Source organism: Equus przewalskii, chromosome 7 (genome assembly GCF_037783145.1).
Source record: "Equus przewalskii isolate Varuska chromosome 7, EquPr2, whole genome shotgun sequence".
Classification (NCBI taxonomy): domain Eukaryota; kingdom Metazoa; phylum Chordata; class Mammalia; order Perissodactyla; family Equidae; genus Equus; species Equus przewalskii.
In genome coordinates this window covers 25,342,636-25,367,397 of record NC_091837.1, presented here as the reverse complement: position 1 = coordinate 25,367,397, position 24,762 = coordinate 25,342,636, and the positions used below count along the sequence as shown (strand labels likewise).

The 24,762-nt window shown below is 62.9% G+C and overlaps 1 protein-coding gene across 45 annotated transcripts in view; it reads left to right on the top strand.

Moving 5' to 3' along the window:
• NCOR2 (nuclear receptor corepressor 2) overlaps nt 1-23,812 on the top strand; it is a 205,749-nt gene extending 181,937 nt beyond the window's left edge. For 17 of the 45 annotated variants that reach the window (XM_070627241.1, XM_070627248.1, XM_070627252.1 and 14 more), the window contains 20 exons: nt 925-1,075; nt 3,290-3,430; nt 3,805-3,891; nt 4,500-4,795; nt 6,161-6,515; nt 7,556-7,777; nt 8,394-8,645; nt 9,457-9,606; nt 9,766-9,921; nt 10,012-10,219; nt 12,687-13,228; nt 14,275-14,424; nt 14,651-14,796; nt 15,260-15,453; nt 16,274-16,423; nt 17,033-17,181; nt 17,959-18,012; nt 20,705-20,926; nt 21,996-22,175; nt 22,676-23,812. In XM_070627241.1, the coding sequence (XP_070483342.1) occupies nt 925-1,075; nt 3,290-3,430; nt 3,805-3,891; nt 4,500-4,795; nt 6,161-6,515; nt 7,556-7,777; nt 8,394-8,645; nt 9,457-9,606; nt 9,766-9,921; nt 10,012-10,219; nt 12,687-13,228; nt 14,275-14,424; nt 14,651-14,796; nt 15,260-15,453; nt 16,274-16,423; nt 17,033-17,181; nt 17,959-18,012; nt 20,705-20,926; nt 21,996-22,175; nt 22,676-22,857 (3,987 nt within the window). In that variant the 3' untranslated portion in view covers nt 22,858-23,812. The remainder of the gene's footprint in view (nt 1-924; nt 1,076-3,289; nt 3,431-3,804; nt 3,892-4,499; nt 4,796-6,160; nt 6,516-7,555; nt 7,778-8,393; nt 8,646-9,456; nt 9,607-9,765; nt 9,922-10,011; nt 10,220-12,686; nt 13,229-14,274; nt 14,425-14,650; nt 14,797-15,259; nt 15,454-16,273; nt 16,424-17,032; nt 17,182-17,958; nt 18,013-20,704; nt 20,927-21,995; nt 22,176-22,675) is intronic. The other 28 variants (XM_070627260.1, XM_070627276.1, XM_070627275.1 and 25 more) reach the window with 22 other exon arrangements.
• Nucleotides 23,813-24,762: the final 950 nt, after the last annotated feature.

The following is a 24,762-nucleotide window of genomic DNA, read 5'->3' as shown; positions in this document are numbered from 1 at the left end:
CCCTCCCCAGGAGCTCACTCCCTCTAAGGCAGTGCCTCTCGACTGGGCAGTTTTGCTCCCCTCGGGACATTGGGCAGCATCACGGGACATCTGTGGTTGTCATATCTCGAGGGGCATGGATTGGGGAGGCACGGTGCTCTCCTGGCATCTCGTGTGTGGGGCAAGGATGGCACTAAACATCCGACGATGTCCAGGATGGCCGTGCCACAGAGGGTCATCTGGCCCCCGTGTCACAGTGCTGAGCGTGAGAACCCCGGGTTAGAGCTCAGGTTGCTGGTGTCCTGCCCTGATTTGATCCCCATCCTGGTTTGGGAAAGCAAAGTGAAGGACACACCAAAGTCACAGGCCCAGCACAGGTCCCCAGGTCCCATGTGCCCACCCTGACTGTTGCTGATCGGATGTCACGGCTCTGGGAAAGGAAGACCACATGGTACAGGCTGGAGCACGGACTCCGGGGCCAGGCTGCCTGGGTTCCAGTCCCAGCTCTGCCCTTCATTAGCCAGATGACCCTGGGCAAAGTCACCTAACCCCTTGGTGCCTCAGTTTCCCCATTTGAAATAGGCATAAAAATAGCACGTGCCACAAGGTCGTTTCTAGTGTTAAACGGGCCGATGTGTAGAAAGAGCTCAGTGTGATGCGCCTCATGCAGGAGACACTTGATCAGTGCTCCTTGCTGTTAACGTTGCTGACGTTGCTTTGTTCCATGTGGTTGTGTTCTGCTGGCTCTGCTCCCCCTTGTGAAGTGGTGGATGTGTGCACACACGTGTGCATTGGTGGACACAGCACATGTGAACACATGTGCATGTGTGGATTTGCAGGGCACACGTGTATGTGTGTGCTGGGTCGTGCCCACGTCACGTCTGGCGAGCGTGAGGGGTCCCCAGCCACAGCGTGCCGGGTGCTCACCCCCTCCCCGCCCCCCAGGGCACTCCTGCCGACGTCCTGTACAAGGGCACCATCACCAGGATCATCGGCGAGGACAGCCCGAGCCGCCTGGACCGCAGCCGGGAGGACGGCCTGCCCAAGGGCCACGTCATCTATGAGGGCAAGAAGGGCCACGTCCTGTCCTACGAGGGTGAGTCCTCGTGAGAACGGCCATGGGGGCTGGGGGAGCAGGGGGGAGCCTGGCCAGAAAGGTGGTCACCGGTCGCTTGGTCTTCAGTGGGCGCTGACCGTGTGCTGGGGCTGGGGTGCAGCGGACGGAGCCCTTGGAGCACCCGGGCCACACGAGGTGCAGGCAGGGAGCCGCCTTGTTGGTTTCATGTCTTGGAAACTGCCCTGTCCAGCCTGGCTCGTCCCCACACCCCAGGCTTTGATGCTCCTGGAGTTGATCAGAGAGGAGGGTCCAGAAAAGCGTGGTCGGGGTTACAGGGCAGCCGGCTGTCTTGGGAAAGCTAGTCTGGGGGAGCCCATGGCCTGCCCGTCATCCTCGAGGGGTCGAGAGCCAGGGTAAAGGGTTTTGTCCTGTTTGCCAGATGGGGAGCTGAGGTACATGGCGTCCAGTGGGCCTGCTGTGTGGCCACCTTCCTGATCCCTCCAGAAAAGGAGGCCTGGGGTTGAGGGGGAGGGTGTCTGGCCCACTGAGGTGGCTTCACAGGGAGGCAGGGCTGGGTGACACCAAGAAACACAGTCAGGGAGGTGGTGACCTCTCCGTCCTTGCAGGTATGCAAGCCAGCAGCGGGTAAGGCTTGGCCATGGCTGCCTCTCGCTCTGCCCAGTTCTTTACAATTTAGGAAACAAACTGTGGCCAGCCTTGCTAGAAGCGTAGTGGGGAAACTGAGGCCCACAAAGCAGAAGCCCAGGCTCACCCCGCCAGGCCTCCAGCCCAGCACCCTTCTTCCCAATGCTATGCTCTCCTTGCAGGTGGCCATGCAGGCCTGATGATCAGAGTGGCCCTGCCCCCGTGTGCCCCAGGCCCCACTTAGCGGCCGTCCGTCCTCCCCCTTCCCGGGCTCTGGGCTGCACCCTGGGAGCCCTGCCGGGAAGGAGTCAGGGAGCAAAGAGCTGGTCGTGATTGCTGGCAGCCCTGGGTGCCCGGCTGTGCGGGGAGAAGCTGCTGATGGGCGGCCCTCTCGGTGCTGGACGTGGCGCGCCCTCTGCTGCTCCTCCTCCGCGTACGGGCCGCGGCGCTTTCCTCTCCGTCCGCCCACTGTGCCCGCCCCTCCTCTGTCCTGGGAAGTGGAGGTGGGGCCGTGGCTCAGGACATGGGCCCCTGCTGCCCGGTGGGGAGACAGCCCTGAGGGCAGGCCATTAGCTGCATCTTTGGCGTCAGCTTCAGGACCAGCCGAGTGCCCTGGGGGATGGCCCTGGGAGGGCCGACGGAGGGGCCGGCAGTCCAGGTGTTGTGGGCAGAGCGAGCGCGCCAGGTGGGCTCTCACCTCAGGCCTCAGGCCGGTTCTTGAGCCTCTACGGGCCTTAAGTTCATCATCCGCCAAATGGGTTTAAATCAGGGCTTTTAATTTCCCATGTGCTTCCTGGGCCGAGTGACTGAGGAGGGCAGGGGCCTGGTGGGAGCGACCGTCGTGTCCCCAGGGGCACCTGCCACTCTGTTCACCAGCACTGACTGTCACCCCGTGTGGCCTGCCCCTCGGGGCGTCAGGGAGCCAGTGAGCCCGGCCCACGGTCCCCAGCCCCTCGGGGCTTCTCCTGGCGTGACACCACCTCTGCCGTGGATCCTCCTTGTCCCTTCCCTCCCTCCCCCAGACACACACCCTCCCCATGTGGCTTGTCGCGGCGCACATACATTTGTGTTCATGCATGTGCACGAGGACACAGGAACACTGGTATGTTTGTGCACATGGCCTCACTTGGTTCTCAGTGGCACACGTGCACACACCCTCGTGCACACACACAGACCCACATTGACACACAAACGGTCGTGCGTACCCAGTGTGTTCATACTCTGCCAATGCATCTTTCCTCACACGCGTGTGAGTGCACATGTTCATATCACATTGGCACCTGCGCGTGGATGTGTTTGTGTGCAGACTTACGTGCCCGTGCGTGGTCAGAGGCGCACACCTCCTCTCCTACCACAGCCTGGTGGGCCGGGGCTCAGGGTGCAGGAAGCTTGCTGGCCTCACCCTCTGCAGGTCGCCTGAGAGACAGGCCGGGGGGCCAGTGGGCAGGCAGCAGTTCCTTCGGCAGGGGTCAGCAGAGCCGTGACGGGGCCTGCGGACGTGCCTCTGGGGACTCCTGCAACTGGCCCCGGCCAACTGGCTAGTCCTGGGCCCTGTGCACACAAGCCCCCATGGCCAGCCCATCACCGTGAGCGTGGACTTCTTTCCAGGTGGCATGTCCGTGTCCCAGTGCTCCAAGGAGGACGGCAGGAGCAGCTCAGGACCGCCCCACGAGGCGGCCGCCCCCAAGCGCACCTACGACATGATGGAGGGCCGCGTCGGCAGGGCCATCTCCTCGGCCAGCATCGAAGGTGGGCGCCCTGCCCACCTGCCCCCTCCAGTGGACACGGCAATGCGAGGGGGCCTGGGCTCTGCCCCGGGGGCATCCCAGCTCACTGCTGTGCCGGCCGTGAAGAGGGGACTCTCCCCGCGCCCCCTGGAGGGAGGTGGTGGGACGGTTGGCCCCGTTTCACAAAGAGGAGAACTGAGGCTCAGTCCGGAGGCGGCGCAGGGCCCAGGCAAGGGGACGCTGGCTTGCCAGGTCCTCTGCCGCCACCAGCGTCATCATGGGGACTCTCGTCAGTGCCCGAATGTACCCACTACCTAGAGGGGCGGCTGTAGACCCTGGCCCCCCTGCCCAGGGCTGGCTGGGGGACCAGCAGCAATGCCCTCACCTCTCTCCCAGGGCTCATGGGCCGCGCCATCCCGCCTGAGCGACACAGCCCCCACCATCTCAAGGAGCAGCACCACATGCGCGGCTCCATCACGCAAGGTACCGCCCCGCACTCTGCCCGCGGAGATGAGGGCAGCCCGCAGTCGGGGCGGGCAGGAGGAGGGACGTCCCGGGGCGCCGGGGCACTCAGGCCAGTCCATGGACGGCGTGTGACACGCGTGTGCACAGCCGCTACGTGTACAGCGGAAATGCAGAGCAAAGGCCTTTTGTAGTTATCTGAAGCCACGTGCCACCCCTCGCCCTCTGCCTTGTGGGGGTCGTTGGTCAAGCACCTGCTGTGTGCTTGGGGCTGGCCCCAGCGCGAGCTGTGTGTTATCTGACGGCATGGTCTTGGTGAGGGAGGGACAGCCAGTAGGAGGACGGAAGAGGGCGGCTAACTCGTCCAAGTGTTCTTGGCTGGTCAGCGGCGAGCCGGCTGCTGTGAGCCCCGATTTATGCTTTTTATGAATATTCATGAGTTGGTGAGGTGTTTTCTTCAGTATTCCTGTTTTGTATGTGAAGATGCTGAGGCTCAGAGAGGTCGAGTCATGTATTCAAGGTCACACAGCAAGAGAGGATTTGGACCCCAGAATCCGCTAGTGTGGAGGCCCCAGGTTAGGGTGGGGGGGGGGTGCAGACGTGAGGCCAGCGCCCGTTCACCCCGGCAGGGATCCCGCGGTCCTACGTGGAGGCCCAGGAGGACTACCTGCGTCGCGAGGCCAAGCTGCTGAAGCGCGAGGGCACGCCGCCACCGCCCCCACCCCCACGGGACCTGGCCGAGGCCTACAAGGCCCGGCCCTTGGAAGCCCTGGGGCCCCTGAAGCTGAAGCCGGCCCACGAGGGCCTGGTGGCGACAGTGAAGGAGGCCGGCCGCTCCATCCACGAGATCCCCCGCGAGGAGCTGCGGCGCACGCCCGAGCTGCCACTGGCGCCCCGGCCGCTCAAGGAGGGCTCTATCACGCAGGTACGGGCACTGGGCGGGCCAGCCAGGGCCGGGCAGGGGCTGCTGGGTGCTGCCCTGGCCTCTGCAGACGGGGAAACTGAGGCGCAGGGCCACACAGCTGCCGGTCACTGGGCGTCCGTTCTGGATACCATGCTGAGGGCTTTGCATCCGTGACCTCGTTTGATTGTACAGCCTGATGAGGTTCATACCCAGTATCCCCATTCTTCAGGTGGGGAAACTGAGGCCCAGAGAGGTCCAGCAGCTTGCTGAGGCCTCAGAGCTGAATGTACTGATAAACGGCTGCTGTAGATCGAATCCTCAGTGTGGTCCAGGTGCTGCCCGAGGGCTGGGCGTCGTGCCTGGTTTAGCCCTCACAGCAATGCTCGGGGGTAGTGCTCTTACTGTCCCCATTTTATTGGGGAGTAAACTGAGGTTCAGAAAGGCTAAGTCACTTGCCCAGGGTCACACAGCAAGTAAGTGGCAGTTATGAATCTCGAACACAGATGTACCTAAATCTGCAGCATCTTTCCTCCTTGGCGTCCACTCCTGTTGGGCCCCCTGTGGTCCTGGCCCCCAAAAGGCCGTGGCCCGGTAGGGGAAGATGAGCCCCGATTGTGAGGAGCTGGTTAGTGGGAACCTCCTAAGGGCCTCTTTCCCTTCACGTGGTCAGGGTGGGCTGACATGAATGAGGACGGAGCCTGGGAGCCGACCCGGCGCCGCGAGGCTGTGAGGCGGAAGCTCTGGGGAGGGGTCCCACTCGGTAGAGCGCCTGGCGCCTGGGAGAGGACGGAAGCAATGGGAGACCATCGAGTGCCAGGGACGGGTTTGGCTGGCAGCCCCTGGGCAGCTACACAGCCGTTGGCAGGAGTCCACCATGGAGCCAAGGCCAGGATGACTCTAGAATGTTCTTTTTTAAAATGAGGGCGTTTCCGCTTTCTATGAGAGTCATTGAGACGTTCCTGAGTACACGCGGAGGCCTGTTCCTGGCAGAGGCCCAGGCACGCGGTGCGCCCATGCGTCCATCTAAAGGGGTGGGTCTCCCCCGGGGCCGGCTGGGACCAGTTCCTCTGCCGCCCATCCTGGCCGAGGGCGCTGCCCTGCTCCCCGCGGCTCTGGGCAGGCCGTGGAGGGTCCCGGGCTGACCAGGGGCAGGTGTAGGCCCACCTGGGGGCGTTGAGTCTCGAGGAACCCCAGGGCGCACGGGGGCTCCCCCGCTCGCTCCAGGAAGGGCTGACCTCTGCACGCCGGGCCCCCTCTGCAGCCCCCGCATGGCTCTGGGGCTGGGACCAAGGGCCGGGACAGGCCGGCAGGGCGGTGGTCAGTGGGGTGGCCACAGGCGGAGTGGAGCTGCTGTTGCGCCCTCCATCGTGTGCCCCCGTCCCCCAGGGCACCCCGCTCAAGTACGAGCCTGGCCCGGCCCCCGTGGGCGCCAAGAAGCACGACGTGCGCTCCATCATCGGCAGCCCCGGCCGCCCGTTCCCGCCCGCGCTGCCACTGGACGTGATGGCCGATGCCCGGGCGCTGGAGCGCGCCTGCTACGAGGAGAGCCTGAAGGGCCGGCCCACGGCCGTTGGCGCCGCCGGCGGCTCCATCACACGGGGCGCCCCAGTCATCGTGCCCGAGCTGGGCAAGCCGCGCCAGAGCCCCCTGACCTACGAGGACCACGCGGCGCCCTTCACTGGCCACCTGCCACGTGGATCACCGGTGACCACGAGGGAGCCCACACCGCGCCTGCAGGAGGGTGCGTGCAGTGGGGCGGGGCCCCCTCGGGAAGCCGCCTGCACGGCTGCTGTCAGCTTAGGCTGGAGACCAGGGGATCTCGGCCGCGTCCACACCGAGCTCGGGAGTCTGCCCCCTCCCTGCCCTCCCGGGCCAACCCGATTCCCCCCGGCCCCCGCTACTCCACTCTGTTCTCCTTTAATCTGCTCCCCAAATGGCAGCCAGAACACTTTTTTGAAAAATTTACATCATTATGCCACTCTCCTGTTTGAATCTTTCTAGTGACTTCTCACTGCACGTACAAAATAATCAATGTTTTGGCCACGGCCTACAGGACCTGGCCCTGCCCACCTTCCTCTCCCTGCCCTTTATCTGCCCAGGCTCAGCCAGACGGGTCCCTCCTCTCTGCTCCTTGATGTCACTCAGCTGGGTCTTTGCTCAGGGCCTTTGCACATGCTGTCCCCGCTGCCTGAAATGCCGCCACCTTTCAGATCTTTACCTGCCTGGTTTCTTTTCATCCTTCAGGTCTCTGTTCAGTGTCCCATCCTTGGGGAGGGTTCTCAGGACCAAACCCCCCCTTCTGGTCCCATTCTGTCACATTTTAAAATGTTCTTTAGAGCATTTGTCACTCTGAAATTCTTAGTTGATGACTAGTTTATTGTCTGGCTCCCGCATTAAATGTGAGCTCCGTGGGGGCCGGGATTGGTGTGTGTCTGGTTCTCAGGGGTAGGGGTCGCCCCCACTCCTAGTCAGTGCATAGGGTAGAGGTTCTGTAAATATTTCTTGGTTGACTGAGTGAATGAATGAACAGGGAACAAATGAAAAAAGAACAAATGAATTTTTTTTAAAGAACTGAGAAAACAGAAGCCAACGAGTGAATGAGTAAATAAAAGAAGAGACGAGCTGGGGACAGGGGAGTGGGAGAGCGGAGAGGGCTGGACCCAGGTCCCGGAGGTCCCGCCCTCAGTGGCTTCCCGGGAACACTGGCCTCGGCGGGCCCCACACGGGCTGGGACGGCTGTGGCACGGATGTCACCCAGCCCCGTTCGGCCCATCCCCACAGGCAGCCTCTCATCCAGCAAGGCGTCACAGGACCGAAAGCTGACGTCGACGCCCCGCGAGATCGCCAAGTCCCCGCACAGCGCCGTGCCTGAGCACCACCCCCACCCCATCTCGCCCTATGAGCACCTGCTTCGGGGCGTGAGTGGCGTGGACCTGTACCGCGGCCACATCCCGCTGGCCTTTGACCCCACCTCCATACCCCGCGGGATCCCCCTGGATGCAGGTGATTGTCCCCCGACCCAGGGAACCCCGCAGCAACTGGAGATGGTGCACGGGGGCAGGACTTCATCAGTGTCTGCCCAGGGTCTCCTTGGGCGTCAACTAGGCTCCGCTAGGTGGGGAAACTGAGGCCTAAAGGTGGGGAGACCCAACAGTGCAGTCAGGCGGTTGAACGGTCTAGTTAGAACCGAATTTCCCAGGCGTCTGAGGGATATGCTGGGTTAAACATTTCTTCATTGTTTGCTTTTCCTGTGGGACTTACCAGTGCCTTTAAAATTGCAAACATATTGACAGAGGGCTCAAGTGTGAGCCTCGCCCAAAGGGACCTGTTTGAAATGCTACTGTTCAAAGGATGCCCCCTTAGGCACTTGAGGGCTCTGCGCTTTTGTGCCCTGTGTTGGGAGAGCTTCAATGCAAAGAAGATTGTCACTGAGAGGCCCCCGCATGTGTTTTGGGGAGCAAAAGTATTCCCACTTCCAGGCCCCCAACTCTGTTTTGTGGGGGGCGTTTTGGGAGAAGCGGTCAGGATGTGGGGCTGGGGGGCATCGAGACAGGCAGGGTGTCGGCCCCGGGCCCGGGCTGGGCCGGGCCGTCCTGACCTTGCCCCCTTCTCCCCGCAGCCGCCGCCTACTACCTGCCCCGGCACCTGGCCCCCAACCCCACCTACCCGCACCTGTACCCGCCCTACCTCATCCGCGGCTACCCCGACACGGCGGCGCTGGAGAACCGCCAGACCATCATCAACGACTATATCACGTCGCAGCAGATGCACCACAACGCGGCCACCGCCATGGCTCAGCGCGCCGACGTGCTGAGGGGCCTCTCGCCCCGCGAGTCCTCGCTGGCGCTCAACTACGCCGCCGGCCCGCGAGGTGGGTGGCCCGGTGCTTCTGGGCACGTGGGCGGGCAGACCACCTCCATCCGGAATTGGCCGTAGGCCCAGGCCGCCCAGGCTCGCTTGGGAGTGCAAAGGACATGCTCACACCCAGGCATGCTCATGTGTTCTTGCCGAGGTGTCTAAAGTGTGGTCACCATAGCGGTCTGGGGGTATGGCCGCTCTGAGAGCATGCGCTGACCTGGCTGGGGTTAGAGTCGTGTGTGCTGTGGGCACAAGTGTGCGTCTGATAGCTGTGCAGATCCTGGATGCACACACGGGGTTGTGCACGTGCCTGTGTGTGCTCCTGGTAGCCAGGGTCTTTGGGGTTTGGGGAAAAAAAAGAAAAAGGTGAGGCTGAGTTTCTAGTCCCTTGAGTTTCAAACAGCCTGTGGTTGCTTTGCACGTGTGTATTAAAGTCACCTTTGAGGATACTTCTGGAACGTCCTTCTGGAAAGGCCAAGTGCTAGTGAGGGTCTCCTTAGAAAACAGGTCACACGGGTATCTCACATGATGGGGGTCGAATACAGGGAGCCAGTCGTCCAGGGTCAGAGTCTGATGCAGCAGAAGGGCACGCCGAGCTGTGCAGGAGGCCACTGCAGGACACCACCACTGCTAGGGCTCGGAGCACAGGGCATGGCACCGTGGGAACCTGGCATTCACAAAGGGTCCCCTGGGCCCAGTGCTCAGACTGGGGAGGGAATGGCCGCCACGCTGCCACTCCTGCGGGCGTGCAGCACTGCACCGGGTGGGCTGGCCCCTCTTCTCCCGCTATGGCCACAGCCGCCCGGCCCCACCTTCTCCCGCAGGCATCATCGACCTGTCCCAAGTGCCACACCTGCCCGTGCTGGTGCCCCCGACACCAGGCACACCAGCCACCGCCATGGACCGCCTCGCCTACCTCCCCACCACCCCCCAGCACTTCAGCAGCCGGCTCAGCAGCTCCCCGCTCTCCCCAGGTAACAACCCTGCCCCCATCCTGGGTCAGGACCCTGGCGTCCGAGGAAGGTGCCTGAGCATCTTCAGGGAGATGCCTTGCACTTGCTGTTCCACCCCAGAAGCCAAGTCCAGGCCCTTCCTGAATCCTGGGGCTGAGTCGCACACCTTTTGGTTTCCAGGAGGTCCCAGTCACTTGACAAAACCCACCGCCACATCCTCTTCTGAGAGGGAGCGGGAGCGGGACCGGGACCGAGATCGGGAGCGCGAACGGGAGCGCGAGAAGTCCATCCTCACGTCCACCACGACAGTGGAGCATGCGCCCATCTGGAGACCCGGTAGGCCATCAGAGACCCCTGCCCGGAGCCCTGGGGGTCCTCACGGGCCACGTGACGCCTGCTCCCTCTGACACCGCGGCCTGTCACCAGGTACGGAGCAGAGCAGCAGCAGCGGCAGTGGCGGGGGGAGTGGGGGCAGCAGCAGCCGCCCCGCCTCCCACTCCCACCAGCACTCGCCCATCTCACCCCGGACCCAGGATGCCATCCAGCAGAGACCCAGTGTGCTGCACAACACGGGCATGAAGGGCATCATCGTCTCCGTGGAGCCCAGCACGCCCACGGTCCTGAGGTGGGCCAGGTTGGCACAAGGGAGGGGACAAACTGTGGGTGGGTGGTTGATGGACACAGGTTGGTGTGTGGATGGACAATTGGGTGGGTGGATGCACAAGTGGACCAATGGGTTGGCAGATAGACGGGAGGGTGAATGATGGGTAGGTGAGCAAGTAGATTGATGGGTAAATGGGTAGGAGGTAGGTGGGCAGGTGGATGGAGGAATGACTAGATGATGGGTGGGTAGGCGGAGGGATGAGTAGATGAGAGGATGGATGGGTGGGTAGGTAGATGGGAGGTGCATGGATGGGTAGATGGATGAGTATATATAGAGATGGGTTAGATGAATGGGTAGGTGGACAGACGGATGAGTGGATGGGTAGATGAATAGGTTATAAGTGAGTAAGTGGCTGGATGACAGGCGAGTAGATAGATGGATATGTGTGTGGTAGTAGATGGATGGGTGGCTGGGCTAGATGAAGGGGTGGGTAGGTGGGTGGGTGATGAGTAGATAAATGGGTAGGTGGGTGGATGGATAGATGTTTAGTTTAGATAGGTAGGTGAATGAATGCATGGATGGAGGATGAGTAGATGGGTGAATGGATAACTGAATGGATGGAGGTTGGGTTAGATGGGTGAGTAGATAGGTGGATGGATGGGTAGATGGGTGAGTAGAGAGACGATGGGTTGGGTAGGTGGATGATGAGCCGGGTAGATGGATAATGGGTTGAGTAGATGGGTCGATGAGCAGGTAGATGGATGGATGAGGGGGTAGATGGGTGGATGAGCAGGTAGAGGGATGGACGAGTGGGGAGGGGGTGGACGAGCGGGGAGAGGAGTGGACGAGCGGGGAGGGGGTGGACAAGCGGGGAGAGGGGTGGATGAGCGGGGAGGGGGTGGGTGGAGGGATGAGTAGGTGGGTAGGTTGTCAGGTGCAGGGGTAGAGTCTGTGGAGAGGAGCGGGGAGACAGTGAGGGAGGGCTGTGAGGACAGATGCCTGGGCCCCCGGAATTCAGCAGGGCCGTACAGGGAGGAGATGGTGTCTCTCTTGCCTGGACAAAGTGCAGAGGTCCCCTTAAGGTGGGAGAGGCTCCACAGGCCCCATAGATGGCGGCTAGAGTCCACTTACTCTTGTGACAGGCCCAGTCCCCCTCTGGTGACCGCCCCCCCAAGGGTATTGGCAGAGCTGCTCACGTAGGGGGCTTTCTCAGTGCCCCTCCCTGCCCAGGGACCTGCTGGGAGGCAGCTGCTTCTCCCACAGCGAAGTGCCCATGCCCACAAGCACCCCTCCTTTGGCTGCTCTAAGTTGTACCCACCCACGATTCCAATGTGAAAACGCCGCCTTTGTTTCCTAGAAGCGTCGGCCTCCCCCTGCTGGCTCAGGTACCAGCAGGTACACGAAGCAGAAGCCCCTGGCTGCTTCGAGCACAGGCTCCGGGCACAAGCGCACGTACAGAAGCCCGGTGTCTCTCCACACAGCACAGCCGATTACAAACCAGACGGGAGAAGCGAGGCCTTTCCCAGTGACAGCTGCGGAGGGAGGCCCTGGGAGGGAGAGCAAGCTTGCCTCACGGGAACACTGGGCTTGACCCGGAGGCCTCCAGGGTGGAGGCAGGCCGGCTCGTGTCCAGGCCTCAGCGTCCTCACCTGCGAAGTGGGCGCAGTTACACTTGCCGTGTGAAGATCAGGGTGTCCCTCTGTGCATTCCTCCTCCCTGGTGGGCCTGCTGTGGGTCTCCTGCCCTGCGCTGGGTGTTGGGGATGTGGTGATGGCTGATGCAAGCCCTGCCCTCCTGGGGCTGTGGTCTAAACCAAGACGGCAACTGGGGAGGCTGCCTGGAGGAAGAGGCACTTGACTCGAGAACAGCCAGAGCCTGCCCTGCTGGGGTGCGGAGAGCGCTCCCGGCAGAGGGGACGGCAGCCCTCCCAGGGAGCCCCATGTGGTCCCTGGTGGCTGGGCGGGAGAGCTAGCCCTGCTGCCCTCTCCTCTGACCCCATTCCATTTCCTTCTGTGTCCTGAGCAGCCCCGGCTCACATGCCAGCTCCTCAGAGAGGCCGCAGCCACCCTGCCTTAGTGCTTCCTTGACACGCTCTCCTTTCTCCCCGAGTTACCGCCCCCGACAGGTCTACCCTCTGATAGGGGTTAATCCATCTGTTAACGTGTCCCTAGTCTGTCTGCTCAACTAGAACACTAGCCACTTGTGTTCCCACGGCAGCCCCAGTGTCTAGAACAGTGCCTGACGCGTCGTACGTGCTCCATAGGATATTTTGGAATGATGGAATGAATGAATGAATAAATGAAGGGGGTAGATAAGGTTATGCCACACAGGGTCTCCCAGGACCCGTCAGGAGGGTGCATCTATTCTGGGAGCAGTAGGGAGTGGGGACATTATCCCAGGGCAGCGGGAACTCATCAGGGGTCTCGGAGTGAGGGAGTGACCCTGCCCCAGCCACCTGGGCCCCCGCAGCCACCTGACCCCCTCTCTCCTCCCCCAGGTCCACCTCCACCTCCTCGCCTGTCCGCCCAGCCGCTACATTCCCCCCCGCCACCCACTGCCCGCTGGGCGGCACCCTTGACGGGGTCTACCCCACCCTCATGGAGCCTGTCCTGCTGCCCAAGGAGGCCCCGCGGGTCGCCCGGCCCGAGCGGCCCCGTGCAGACACCGGCCACACCTTCCTTGCCAAGCCCCCGGCCCGCGCCGCGCTGGAGCCCGCCTCGTCCCCCGGCAAGGGCTCGGAGCCCCGGCCCCTGGCACCCCCCGGCTCCAGCCACGCGGCCATCGCCCGCGCCCCAGCGAAGAGCCTCGCGCCCCACCACGCCAGCCCGGACCAGCCAGCGCCGCCCGCCCCGCCCGCCGACCTGCACCGGGAAAAGACTCAAAGTAAACCCTTTTCCATCCAGGAATTGGAACTCCGTTCTCTGGGTAAGACCACTCTGACAGCGGCCACCTTCATAGACGCGATAATCATGCGTCAAATTGCTCACGATAAAGGGCCGCGAGAAGGAGGTGCGCTGGCCGCCGACTCCCCTCGCGATGGTAAGCCTTCCGCCCTGCGCCCGCCCCCCGTCTCGTGGCCTAAAGATATTTCCAGATCTCTGCTGCTTATTTTTCCCCTGTTTTTCGTTGGTTTTGGTATTTTGTTTTTAAACCCGTCTTCGTCGATTGCACGCTCTGATGACTCCTCCAGCTGCTGCTCCCCGGTCCGGGGGCACCCCATCATTTGCACATCGTTTTATCATGATTTTTTTTTTTGGAGTTTCGCTTTTTTTCCTTTAATGAATGGATCTGTGATTCTGACTTCGATTGCGCCTCCCATCTCCCCCTGCGCGCCTTCGTCTGGGGAGCGGGGAGCCAGCTCAGGCGGGTGCCCTCTGCCTGCTGCTGCCATGGGGGGATGAGTTTGGTTTGGGGGGCGCCTGCCCGTGAGGCAGATGGTGCAGGAGAAGACGGGGAGGGAGGGAGCGCCCCACTGCCAGGAGCTGGGAGCCTGACCCCTGCATCCTGCTCAGGTCACGAGGGGTCTTGGGGATGTCCTGGCCCCGTGTGCCCTTGGTGACCCAACACCTGATGTCCCCGGGGGAAAGGGGGTGTCCCCCCACCTCTGGTCCCAGCCCAGGGCTCCTCTGCTGGACGCGGGGCTGTGGGGGCCCCCAGGACCTGAGGGTCACCTCCTGCCACACCCCCTGCTCACTCCCTCCCAGCCTGTCACCGCTGCCCCTTGCTCACCCCCACATTGGACTCACCTTCTCCCCGCAGCCCCCTCCGTGTGGGTCCGCCTGTTTTCTGGTCTGTGTTTCTCTCAGTCTCTTTGGGCCTGTCTCCCCTGTGTCTCAGGCTCTGTGTTTTTCTCCGTCTTCTTGTCTCCCTCTCTCCCTGTCTCCCTCGCTCCCCCACATCTCCCTTTCCCTCCTTTCTGAGGTGCCCCCACTCCTGGCCACCAGCACCCCCTGCTCTGGCCCCCTTCCTCTCTCCATCGGCCTAGCTGCCCGCTCCGGCCTGGGGGCCCAGCCCCTGTGGGAGGGCAGGGGGAGGGGTGGTCCTGGCCCTCCCGCCTCGGCTGACGCTGGCCTCTCCCGCTGTAGGTTACCACGGCAGCAGCTACAGCCCCGACGGGGTGGAGCCCGTCAGCCCTGTGAGCTCGCCCAGCCTGACCCACGACAAGGGGCTCCCCAAGCACCTTGAGGAGCTTGACAAGAGCCACCTGGAGGGGGACCTGCGGCACAAGCAGCCAGGTGGGCCCCAGGGGACCACCCATACCCCACTCACCCCAGCCCTGCGAGGTAGGGACAGTCGCTTGCTACCCATCACACAGGTAGGAAAACTGAGGCGCTAGAGGAGGAGGAATTGGCCGGTCCCACAGCTCAGCAGGCTGAGCTGGGCCTCAGGGACAGCTGCCCCAGCCAGGCACGGGTCTCGCCCGCCCCTCCCACACCCTGACCAGCTTTGCTCTGCCCGCAGGCCCCGGGAAGCTTGGCGGCGAGGTGGCACACCTCCCGCACCTGCGGCCGTTGCCTGAGAGCCAGCCTTCATCCAGCCCGCTGCTCCAGACTGCCCCGGGGGTCAAAGGTCACCAGCGGGTGGTCACCCTGGCACAGCACATCAGTGTAACTACCCTTCTCTGCCCTTGCTCCTGGGTGGGACCAGGGCCAAGGGAAGGGGGCGTCACACATAGCTCCTTGGTCTAGTGGGTAAACTGAGTCCTGGGGGTGTGGCCTGGGGATCCGGGGGTTGGTGAGGACAAGCCATGGAGCCTTGCCAGGGATCCTAGAGTCTCAGACTCCGGCTGTAGCCACCTCTCATCCAGCTGATGGTGTCTCGGGCACACCAGCCTGCCGTCCTCGTCATACATGTGCTGGCCAGGGGAGTCTGACCGTCCTGGGGCTGCCAGTGTGAGACCACTAGCCGAGCCCCCGCCCTGGGCATGTGGGCAGGCCTGAGGCACCCAGGGAGCCAGCACCAAGTGGGGTTCTGCTGCCAGAGCTCAGTCTAGCCTTCATCCCATCCAGAAGGTTCTGGAGAGGTGGCTGCCGCCTGACCTGCACCTCTCCCCCGACCCTTGGCCCACAGGAGGTCATCACGCAGGACTACACACGGCACCACCCCCAGCAGCTCAACACGCCCCTCCCCGCTCCCCTCTACTCCTTCCCTGGAGCCAGCTGCCCCGTCCTGGACCTCCGCCGCCCACCCAGCGACCTCTACCTCCCGCCCCCAGACCATGGCGCCCCGGCCCGTGGCTCCCCCCACAGCGAAGGGGGCAAGAGGTGAGCGGGGGCAGGCGCCCTGGCCCGTCGGCCGCTGGGAGACCTTTGTCAGAAGGTTGAGCCCAGCAAGGTGCGAGGCCCGCGTGGTGCCATCCCACAGTGGGGATCACGGCCCAGGCACTGGGGAGTTGGCTCAAGGTCATGGCACTTAGGGATGATGGCCGGTGCTTTTATGCCACTTGGTGGCTTCCAGGCATGGAGCTGAATACTTTACACGTCAGCCGGGGTTCTCACCACGGCCCCAGCAAGTGTAGGCAGCGTTGTCCCCATGCCACAGATGGAACAGCTGAGGTCTGGGGACTAAGCACACTTGCCCACAAGGACACGGCCAGCAAGGGGCAGAGCGGGGATTGGAGCCAGAGATGTGTGCTCACACACACACTCACCCCTGGGACACTGGGGGCTCGGGGGGTCGGAGCGGAGAGGGGAGAGGAGGGCCCCGCTCAGGATGCAGGGAGCCGTTCTGGGGGGGGGCACCGCGTGAGCAGGCACGCGGCGGGGAGATAGGGGGACGTCTTTGGAGGAATGGGGTGCCTGGCATCGGGCTGCAGCAGGGGTCACAGGCCGGCTCAAGCTGACAGCCTGTTCTTGTACTGTCCGCGAGCTGACGGCAGGTTTACATTTTTAAAGGGTTGTAAAAAAAGGAGACTGCAGCAGGGAGCCCATGCCTGACCTGTTCACCACCAGGCCCTTTCCTGGAAGGGCGAGCTGCGCCCCAGCTGGAGGGAGGCAGGGCTGGATGGGAGTGGAGGGCCGGCTGCATCCACGTGTCCCACGGGAGGGAGAGCTCTGACCACAGCTGGGCCCTCTCTCTGCCCAGGTCTCCAGAGCCAAGCAAGACGGCGGCCCTGGGTAGCGGCGAGGATGGCATTGAGCCTGTGTCCCCGCCAGAGGGCATGGCAGAGCCAGGGCACCCACGGAGCGCCATGTACCCGCTGCTGTACCGGGACGGGGAGCAGGCGGAGCCCAGGTACCTTCATGGTGCCCACCCCCCCCAATACTCGGGACTTGGCCCCTTGCACCCCGTGGCCTCCATCCACCCCCGTGCGGTTGGGGGGCTGACGAGGGCTTCAGTGCACAGCCGGGAGACCTCAGACCTGCTCAGCAAATGTCACACGCTTGGGGGCCCCCGGTGGCAGCCTCCCATGCCCCCGGCTGGGGTCTTCATTGCCAGCTCTTGTTAAGGATCTGAGAAATAATGAGCTAAGTATGCTGGACCAAACGGGCTCAGGGGTCGGTAGACGCAGAGAAAAAAAGTCAGGCCTACTGGCTTTGGGGGAAGACATGATCTGAGTCCACTTCCAGTTCCAGAGGCCCTTTTCAGGGGGTCGCTGTTGCAGCTACACAGCTGTGGCCCACCAGGGCAGCTGGGGCTCCCCAGACACCCTGAGCCCCAGAGTGGGTGAAATGCAGAGAAGAGGTTCGGAGACGTGGTCCCTAAGAGATGAGCGATGCAGGTGTGGGGGCGGGGAAGCTTGGTTCCATCTTTCTAAGGCAGCTCAGGTAGTGAGTGCCCCGTCCTCAAAGGGGAGCAAGCTCAGCACCAGGCGAACTGACCTGGGGTGTCTGGTCCTCGCAGCAGGATGGGCTCCAAATCCCCAGGCAACAGCAGCCAGCCGCCGGCCTTCTTCAGCAAGCTGACCGAGAGCAACTCCGCCATGGTCAAGTCTAAGAAACAGGAGATCAACAAGAAGCTCAACACCCACAACCGGAACGAGCCGGAATACAGTAAGGGGCCGCAACCCCCCAGAAGCAGGGTCCACCTGCGGGGCTGGGGGCCGGCATGCAGCAGAAACCTCAGGGTGCCTCCTGAGCCAGTGCACCACTGACCACCTCTCCTGCCGCCCTTCAACCCCTCGTTCGAGCAGCCCCAGGGCGTCTTTCTTCACTGGCATGGGAGGTCACACCAGAATGGTGCCGGCGCGCACTGGGTGCTCAGTGAATCCTTGCACAGATGGGTCTGAGCTAAGGCCCATACGAGGCACCAGGGATTGGGGTCAGATCCGCCCAGGGCCCTGCGTGTCCCCTGTTGACGGTGCTCATCACGTTTGTGACTTTTCCCCCATTTATGTGCTTTTTGCACGGAAGTCTGCCATCCTCAGCACGGTGTTGGCACCTGGCAGCTCCTCTAGAGCGTGAGTGGGGAACGAGTGAACAAGGACTCGGCCACCGCCCCTGGCCTCCAGGAGCCTCCTAGCTGGGGGGTGCTGGGGCCTTGCAGAGGCCTTGCTCCTTTGGGGCTAGATCAGCAACCTTGCAGACAGTTCCTGGCCCAGGCTGGTCACACCAGAGCCTTGCCAAGTGCAGCCCACAGGCCCCCGGTGAGCGGCACCGGCTGGCTGGTTAGAAACGCAGAGTCTCGCCCGCCCCAAGCCTGCTGCCTCCATCTGCCTTCAGCGAGGTCCCAGGGTGCTCCTTGCCCAGACCGGACAGGGCACGGGTGGGGCAGGTGATGTCCCAGGACTCGTGGGCCCGTCGGCCTCACCCCTCTTGTCACCCCCCCAGATATCGGCCAGCCGGGGACAGAGATCTTCAATATGCCTGCCGTCACCGGAGCAGGTAATCCTCCGCCTCCCCTGTCACTCTGCGCCCTGGGGGTCTCAGGCTGGCTGTGTGGGACCTGGAAGGAGACTCGGGGAGCCTGGCCTTCAAGGTCACTGGGGCCCCCGCCCCAGCTGCACTGGTGACAACAGGGGACCATTCTTTTCAAACTCATCCTCCTGTCCGGCCCTGTGCTGGGGCTGCAGACTCGCACAGAAGGCCGGCAAGCCGGTGCGGGAAGCCTCTGTCTGAAGTTCAGTTCCGAGGCCTCCTGCTGCTAGTACAGTGTCAGATGGACACACAACATCCGGAAACTTCCCCGGCTCATCTGCCGGGCCTCAGGTGGAGGCTGGAGCGGGTGGACGGGCACTGGCCTGTGTCTGGCGTGCACAGGCTCCCCTCGGGGGCCACATGGGCACAGACAGAGCATCAGTTTTACTTAAAAATTCGAGCCAGGGAGCTGTGGGAACCGTGCAGATGTGTTATGGAGATGAGTGTAAAATCCGCACACATTTTTAAGCTAAAACTTAAGGCTTCTATGATATTTTGGTTTCTGGGGACCCTGGGGGTTGGCCCTCAGCCTCCAGTGGGGGCCACACTGTGTATTTCTGCTGCCTCCGTGGAAGCGTTGGGTGGGGCTCTGGGAGGTGCCTCGTAGAGTCTGGTGCAGAGCGACGAGCCCCAGCAGATTCGGGGCTGCCACCCGCCCCCGTGGGCCAGCCCCACCCCGTGGTGGAGGAGCCAGGACATGTGCCGGCTCCGTGTGTGAGCCCCGGCCCTTCAGTGGGAGCCCGAGGGCAGAGGGAGCAGGGCCACCATGCTGACCTTCCCAGGGACGTCACGGTCTTTGGGCCCCGGGAATGCAGTGAGCCGACTGTCATCGGGCCATCAGGGTCTCCGTGTGGGGGCCTCGATGGCCGTGTCTGTCTCCCCAGAGACTAGACTGAGGGCTTTGCTGAGCCTCAGGCCACAGGGAGGAGACAATTTGGTCGAAACAACAAGATGGTTGGCAATGAAGGTTTCTGGAATGTTCCAAATCTTGACATAGGCGATAGACACACAGGTACATTCGTGTGTAGAAATTTGCACAGTGGCACAATGACAGTTAGTGCCAAAACTTGTAAGTAAATTGTATTTGAGCTTTTTTTTTAAAGCTGTTTAGTCCACACACAAGCCTTTCCCCGGCCCCGGTCTCTGCTCGTGTACCCTGCTGCAGACTCTCCCTTTGTCACGGGAGAGGTCAGGCCACCCACCTGCACCATCGGATCATGGGCCGTGGCCTCGGGTCATAACGTTTTTGATGCTAGGACGAAAAGCGAACAGGAGACGCTCAGGACCCGTCCTCCCACATCATTTTTTCCACTTCCTGGTGTTTTCTTAGTGTGCAGGAGCGAAAATGTCTTCTTTTCCAGCACTCACCCTGCTGGCAATTTTGCTTTTTCTTGACGGACATGGCTTTTGGTGTTTTTTAAAAAGTGCCAGTGAAAAGTGGCCAAGACGCAGCTAGAAAGGTGGAGAGGGCGTCCCTGGCCACAGACGAGTTTGAGAGTGAAAGGAAGAAAAGAAAGACCAAACATAGGCGACAGACGGCCGCGACAGAGGTGCGGTGTACAGGCCGCTGTGTCACCCCAGCCTCGCAGGAGCCGGCAGTCTCCTCGACTCGAGCGAGGGGTCAGAAAGGCGCGTTGTCTCGCCACTTGGTGTTCCTGTGGTTCGCTCAGAGCACAAGTGTTAAAATTAGTGAAAATACTGCCCGACAGCAGGCGGTGTGGCCTGAGTTTCGTGGGAAGTATCTGAAAGAGTTTGGTTGAACCAAAATGCTGCAGAGAGATGCATTTCCCGGGGTTCGCAGAAGTGCCCAGAATGGTTCACAAGAGAAAGAAAGGGTCAGAAAACCTCGTCACGAGAAAAAGGGGCTTAATTAACGTGCCTCTATGGCGGGGTCTGCAGGGAGCCTTTGGGACCAGTTTGTTGATTCGACCACTTTGTGACGGGGGGCCGGGCGGGGGTGGTCACGCGGTTGTCTCCAGCTCTGCCCTGTCCCCTGCACGCACCGTAACTGCATGGCTGCGACCCCAGCTCACCGTCCGTCTCTGCACTCTTTCTCCTCGTGGCTCCCGGGCGGGAGGAGAGTCAGGCCCAGCTGTGGGGGCGGGTGGGGGGCTGAGGGTCCCAGGCCTCGTGGCCTGGGTCCTCAGGGGACAGCAGGAGGACTGTCTGGTCACCTTCCCTCCCTGGGTCTCTTCCCCAGCCCCCGCCAGCCCTGGGGAACGAGGGTGGACCACACCCAATACCCAGCTCTGGCTTGACTTAGTTTCCCGGAGACTCCTCCCCAAACAGGGCCCCCTCCCCATGATTTCCCCGCCACTTTCCCTCTTTGTGAGGCCACTTGGAATTTAAAATAAGAAGCAGCCCCAGCTGGGATTAGGGGTCTCAGGGAGCTTCTGAATCCCCAGAAGGCAGAGCAGGAAGGAGGCTGGGCGGGGGGCGGTCTGACCTCCCCCAGGGGTTCCTAAGAGCTTCCGGCCCCAGGCAGAGGGAGCCCCCACCCCATCCCCACCTGCAGGAAGAACGGGGGGGCTAGGGAAATCAACGTGTTGCTTTGCCGAAATGTGCTCACTGTGTCTTCTCTCTTCTCCCTCTCCCCCTCCGCTTCTCTCCCCCCTCTCCGTTGTCCTCTGGCCCCCGTGTGTGTGTGTCTCTCTCCCAGGCCTTATGACCTGCAGAAGCCAGGCGGTGCAGGAGCATGCCAGCACCAACATGGGGCTGGAGGCCATTATTAGAAAGGCGCTCATGGGTAAATATGACCAGTGGGAGGAGCACCCGCTCGGCGCCAATGCTTTTAACTCGCTGAATGCCAGTGCCAGCCTGCCCGCTGCTATGCCCATAACCGCTACTGACGGACGGAGTGAACACACGCTCACCTCGCCAGGTCTGCAGGCTCCTCCGCCTTGGCCCTCCAGCCCCGCCCCGTCTGTCCCCTACCCAGTGTCATTAATCCTCGTGCCTCCGCGTCCCTCTGACCAACCCCTCCAGCTTTGGAGCTGTGACTCTATTTTTGTGCGTGTCTGACGTGGTTCTGGGGTTGGCTGATCCCGGGCTGGGCGGGCCCCCGAGCCTCCGGCCCCCCCTCGCCCACCAGGCCCCCAGGAGCTGCTGCTTTCCTACCATTGCTCACACTGCTGCCCCAGCCCTGCCCTGCCTTCCTCCCCGCTGGCCGCAGGTCCCCAGGAGGCCCGCGTCCTGGCCCCTCGTGTGTCTTCTTGCGGGAGATCAGGCTGGAGCAAGGACCCACCTTCTCTGTGTGGATTAGGGGGTCCCTAGGCTCATGGCAGCCAGGCCCGTGGGCTCAGCCTCGGCGGGGGCCACCGTGCGTGTCCTCAGCTGGCCCTCGGGCCTGAGGGGGAGAAGACCAGTGTCTGTGTGCCAGCCCCAAACTCAGATCTAAGTCGGGGAAGCCAGAGGGGCCTGCTCTCCCTCTGGCCCAGGTCCCTAATCGAGACTATCGATTTGCATATCAGAGCAAGGAGATCTCAGGCCCATCAGTTCGACGCGGACACCGCGGCTCCAGAAGTTTCTGGACTTAGTGGGGGCCCAGGCCTGGGCTCGGGGTCCTTCCTGGCTTCTCCAAGAGGGCTCACAGCCTGCCCAGCCCCGGCACAGTCCTGGGGCAGTGGTCAGGGTCAAGCCAGAGGCCTGAGGTTTCGTGCTCGGGGTGTCAGCCCCTGAGTGGGTGGATGGGCCGCAGGGCAGCCTGAGGGGGCTTCGCAGACCGTTCAGCCGCCGCCCCTGCTAGACTCTCCCCTCCAGGGTCCAGGCGCGAGCCCAGGTCTGGCCGCGTGGCCCCCCTCCTTGGCTTCCCGGGGGTCGAGCTGCTGATCTCCCTCCGTGGGGGCCCCGGGAGGCAGGCAGCTGGGGCCTCACCCACCCCCACGCCCGGCTCCGCTGTGGGAGGGCTGGCCTCGGAGTCCAACGTGGCTCTTCCCACGTGTCCCCTGCAGGTGGCGGCGGGAAGGCCAAAGTCTCCGGCAGACCAAGCAGCCGGAAAGCCAAGTCCCCGGCCCCGGGCCTGGGGTCCGGGGATCGGCCGCCCTCCGTGTCCTCGGTGCACTCGGAGGGTGACTGCAACCGCCGGACGCCGCTCACCAGCCGCGTGTGGGAGGACCGGCCCTCGTCGGCAGGTGGGCCGCCGAGCTGGGCCCAGGCTTCCGACAGTCGAGTCGGGAAGCTTTGGACGGGGCCCAGGTGGAGGGGAGGGGTGGTGAGGCCACGAGGGAGGCCAGCTTCTGCCCTGACCAGAGATGGCGGAGGACGAGGAAGCAGAGAGCGGGCTGCGGGCAGGGCTGAGCCCAGGGTCCCAGGGGTCACAGGGGAGCTGAGCTTTGTTTGTGGGGAGCCCCTGGGAGGTTTAAGTGGGGAAGTGCCCGCTCCAGTGTAGGTCGAAGGACCCCTTGGCTGCAAGAGAAACAGACCCCAGGGGAAGGGTGGGCGCGAGGAGGTCCAGGCGACAGGCGGCCGAGGCCTGAGTGGGGGCGGTGGTAGAGGTGGGCAGAGGTGAGAAACCCCCGGGGGTCAGGAGGGGCTGGGACAAGGCCCCAGGGCCCCATGTGGTGGGCGGGTGGGCCCGGGGCGGCTGCTCTGCTCACTGGGCCTCCTGGGCATCTCTCGGTCTTGCCGGCAGGTTCCACGCCATTCCCCTACAACCCACTGATCATGCGGCTGCAGGCAGGCGTCATGGCCTCCCCGCCCCCGCCAGGCCTGTCGGCGGGCAGTGGGCCCCTCGCCGGCCCCCATCACGCCTGGGACGAGGAGCCCAAGCCGCTGCTCTGCTCGCAGTATGAGACGCTCTCCGACAGCGAGTGACTGTCCGAAGGGGTGGGGGCGGCACTGGCACCCGGCCAGCGGCCTGAGCAGCCGGGCGGGGGGGCGCGACTCCCCCACCGAGGAAGGAGCCCCTGAGTCTGCCCGCCGCCCGTCCGTCCAGAGCCGGCCTCCTCGCCTGTCTGAAGCCTTAACTACGACTCCCGCCCCGGGCTGGCCCTGTGCAGTGACCTTACTCAGGGGATGTTTACCTGGTGCTCGGGAGGGGAGGGGGCCGGGACGGGGGCATGGTGGGCGTGTGGTGGCCACATGCTCGCAGCCGGGGCGGCCAGGGACCCAAAGCAGGATGACCACGCACCTCCCACGCCACTGCCTCCCCCCTTAACGCATTTGGAACCAAAGTCTAAACTGAGCTAGCAGCCCCTGCACCCCCCCGCCCCCATCCCGCTTAGCGCTCTGGACAGACAGACACAGGCCCTGTCCAGCCCCCAGCGCTCTCGTCCCAGTCCCCATGGGCTGCCCCAGCCAACGAGACTGCTGGAAACCGTCAGGCCAGATGGGCGGGCGACAGGGCCAGGTGCGGCCTGGGGCGAGCGGCTGCTCCAAGGAACTGGTCTGTTTTTCACACATGGTTGCCGCGGCAGTGGGAAGGGCAGGCAGGTGTAAATGATGTATTGGTTTACAGGGTATATTTTTGATACCTTCAATGAATTAATTCAGATGTTTTACGCAAGGAAGGACTTACCCAGTATTATTGCTGCTGTGCTTTCGATCTCTGCTTACCGTGCAAGAGGCGTGTGCTGGCCGACAGTTGGTGACCCCGTCGTCCGCAGGACCCAGGGGGGCGGGGCCCCAGGCCCACGAGCCCCCCGTCCTCCCTCCCTCCCTTCCTTGGGCAGAATGAATTCGATGGGTATTCTGTGGCCGCCACCTGCGCACGGCGGTGGCGCGCTGTCATTTACACACGTTGTTCTCATTAAAAGCAACTTATACTCCACTCCCAGAGGCTTCTCTCTCTCTCGCCAGGAGGGCAGGCGACTGGCGAATTGGGGGACGGTGGGAGTGTAACTCTGGAGGGCAAAGGGAGCATCCCCTAACTCACGGCTTGTCCCCTTTGCTGGAGAATATTTACCCCACGGTGAGGACGTCACATGAAGACATCAAATAGTCACACCCGTGGCTAGAGTATTGGATATTTATATCCATGAGGACGGTGTCACATATTCACAGCTATGGAGATGGGTATCCTGTGTCACACGGTGAGCGTATCAAATATTTACACCCGTGGTGAGTGTATTAGATACTCACACCCGTGGCCAGGCCGTCCACACCCACGGGGAATACACTGAGTATTCACACTCAGGGTGGACGTACAGAGACATTCACCGCCGTGGTGAGGGGGTCCGAGGCGGCCGTCATCTGTTCTTAGCTGCTAAGCACTTTCCCTGTGGTTCCTGCCATGTCGTGTTGAGGACCACACACTCCTTTGCTGTCGCAGCCTTCCATGAATACGGGCAGGAGAAAGAGCACCCTCCCCGCCTGGGGCCTGAAACCACTGCCAGCTGCTGCTCACGCTTCGGTGTGACGTGGGCACAGAGTCGCACTCTGGCTCTGACTGTTGAGCAGCGCAGCGCCTCAGAAAGGCTGCCATCCTTTCCTGCTGGGGGCGCCGGCGGCCTCGCTGCAACCCCTCCCCCCCTGCTCTTTCCGTTGCGGCCCCAGCAGAGCCACTGCGGCCCCACCCGCCCAGCCCACGGGGTCGTGGCCCTGCTCGCCCCGGGAGCTGATGCCCTGCCTGATGCCAGGTTGCATCAACTTCAGCCCCCGCGGCCCGGTTGGGCACTGACTGGAGGGGCGTCTGGGAGACCTTGCCACCTGCCTGTGTCCCCATCCGCTCCCCGTGTGTGACTGCCCTGGGTGGAGGCACATGGGGAGGCACAGTGAGGC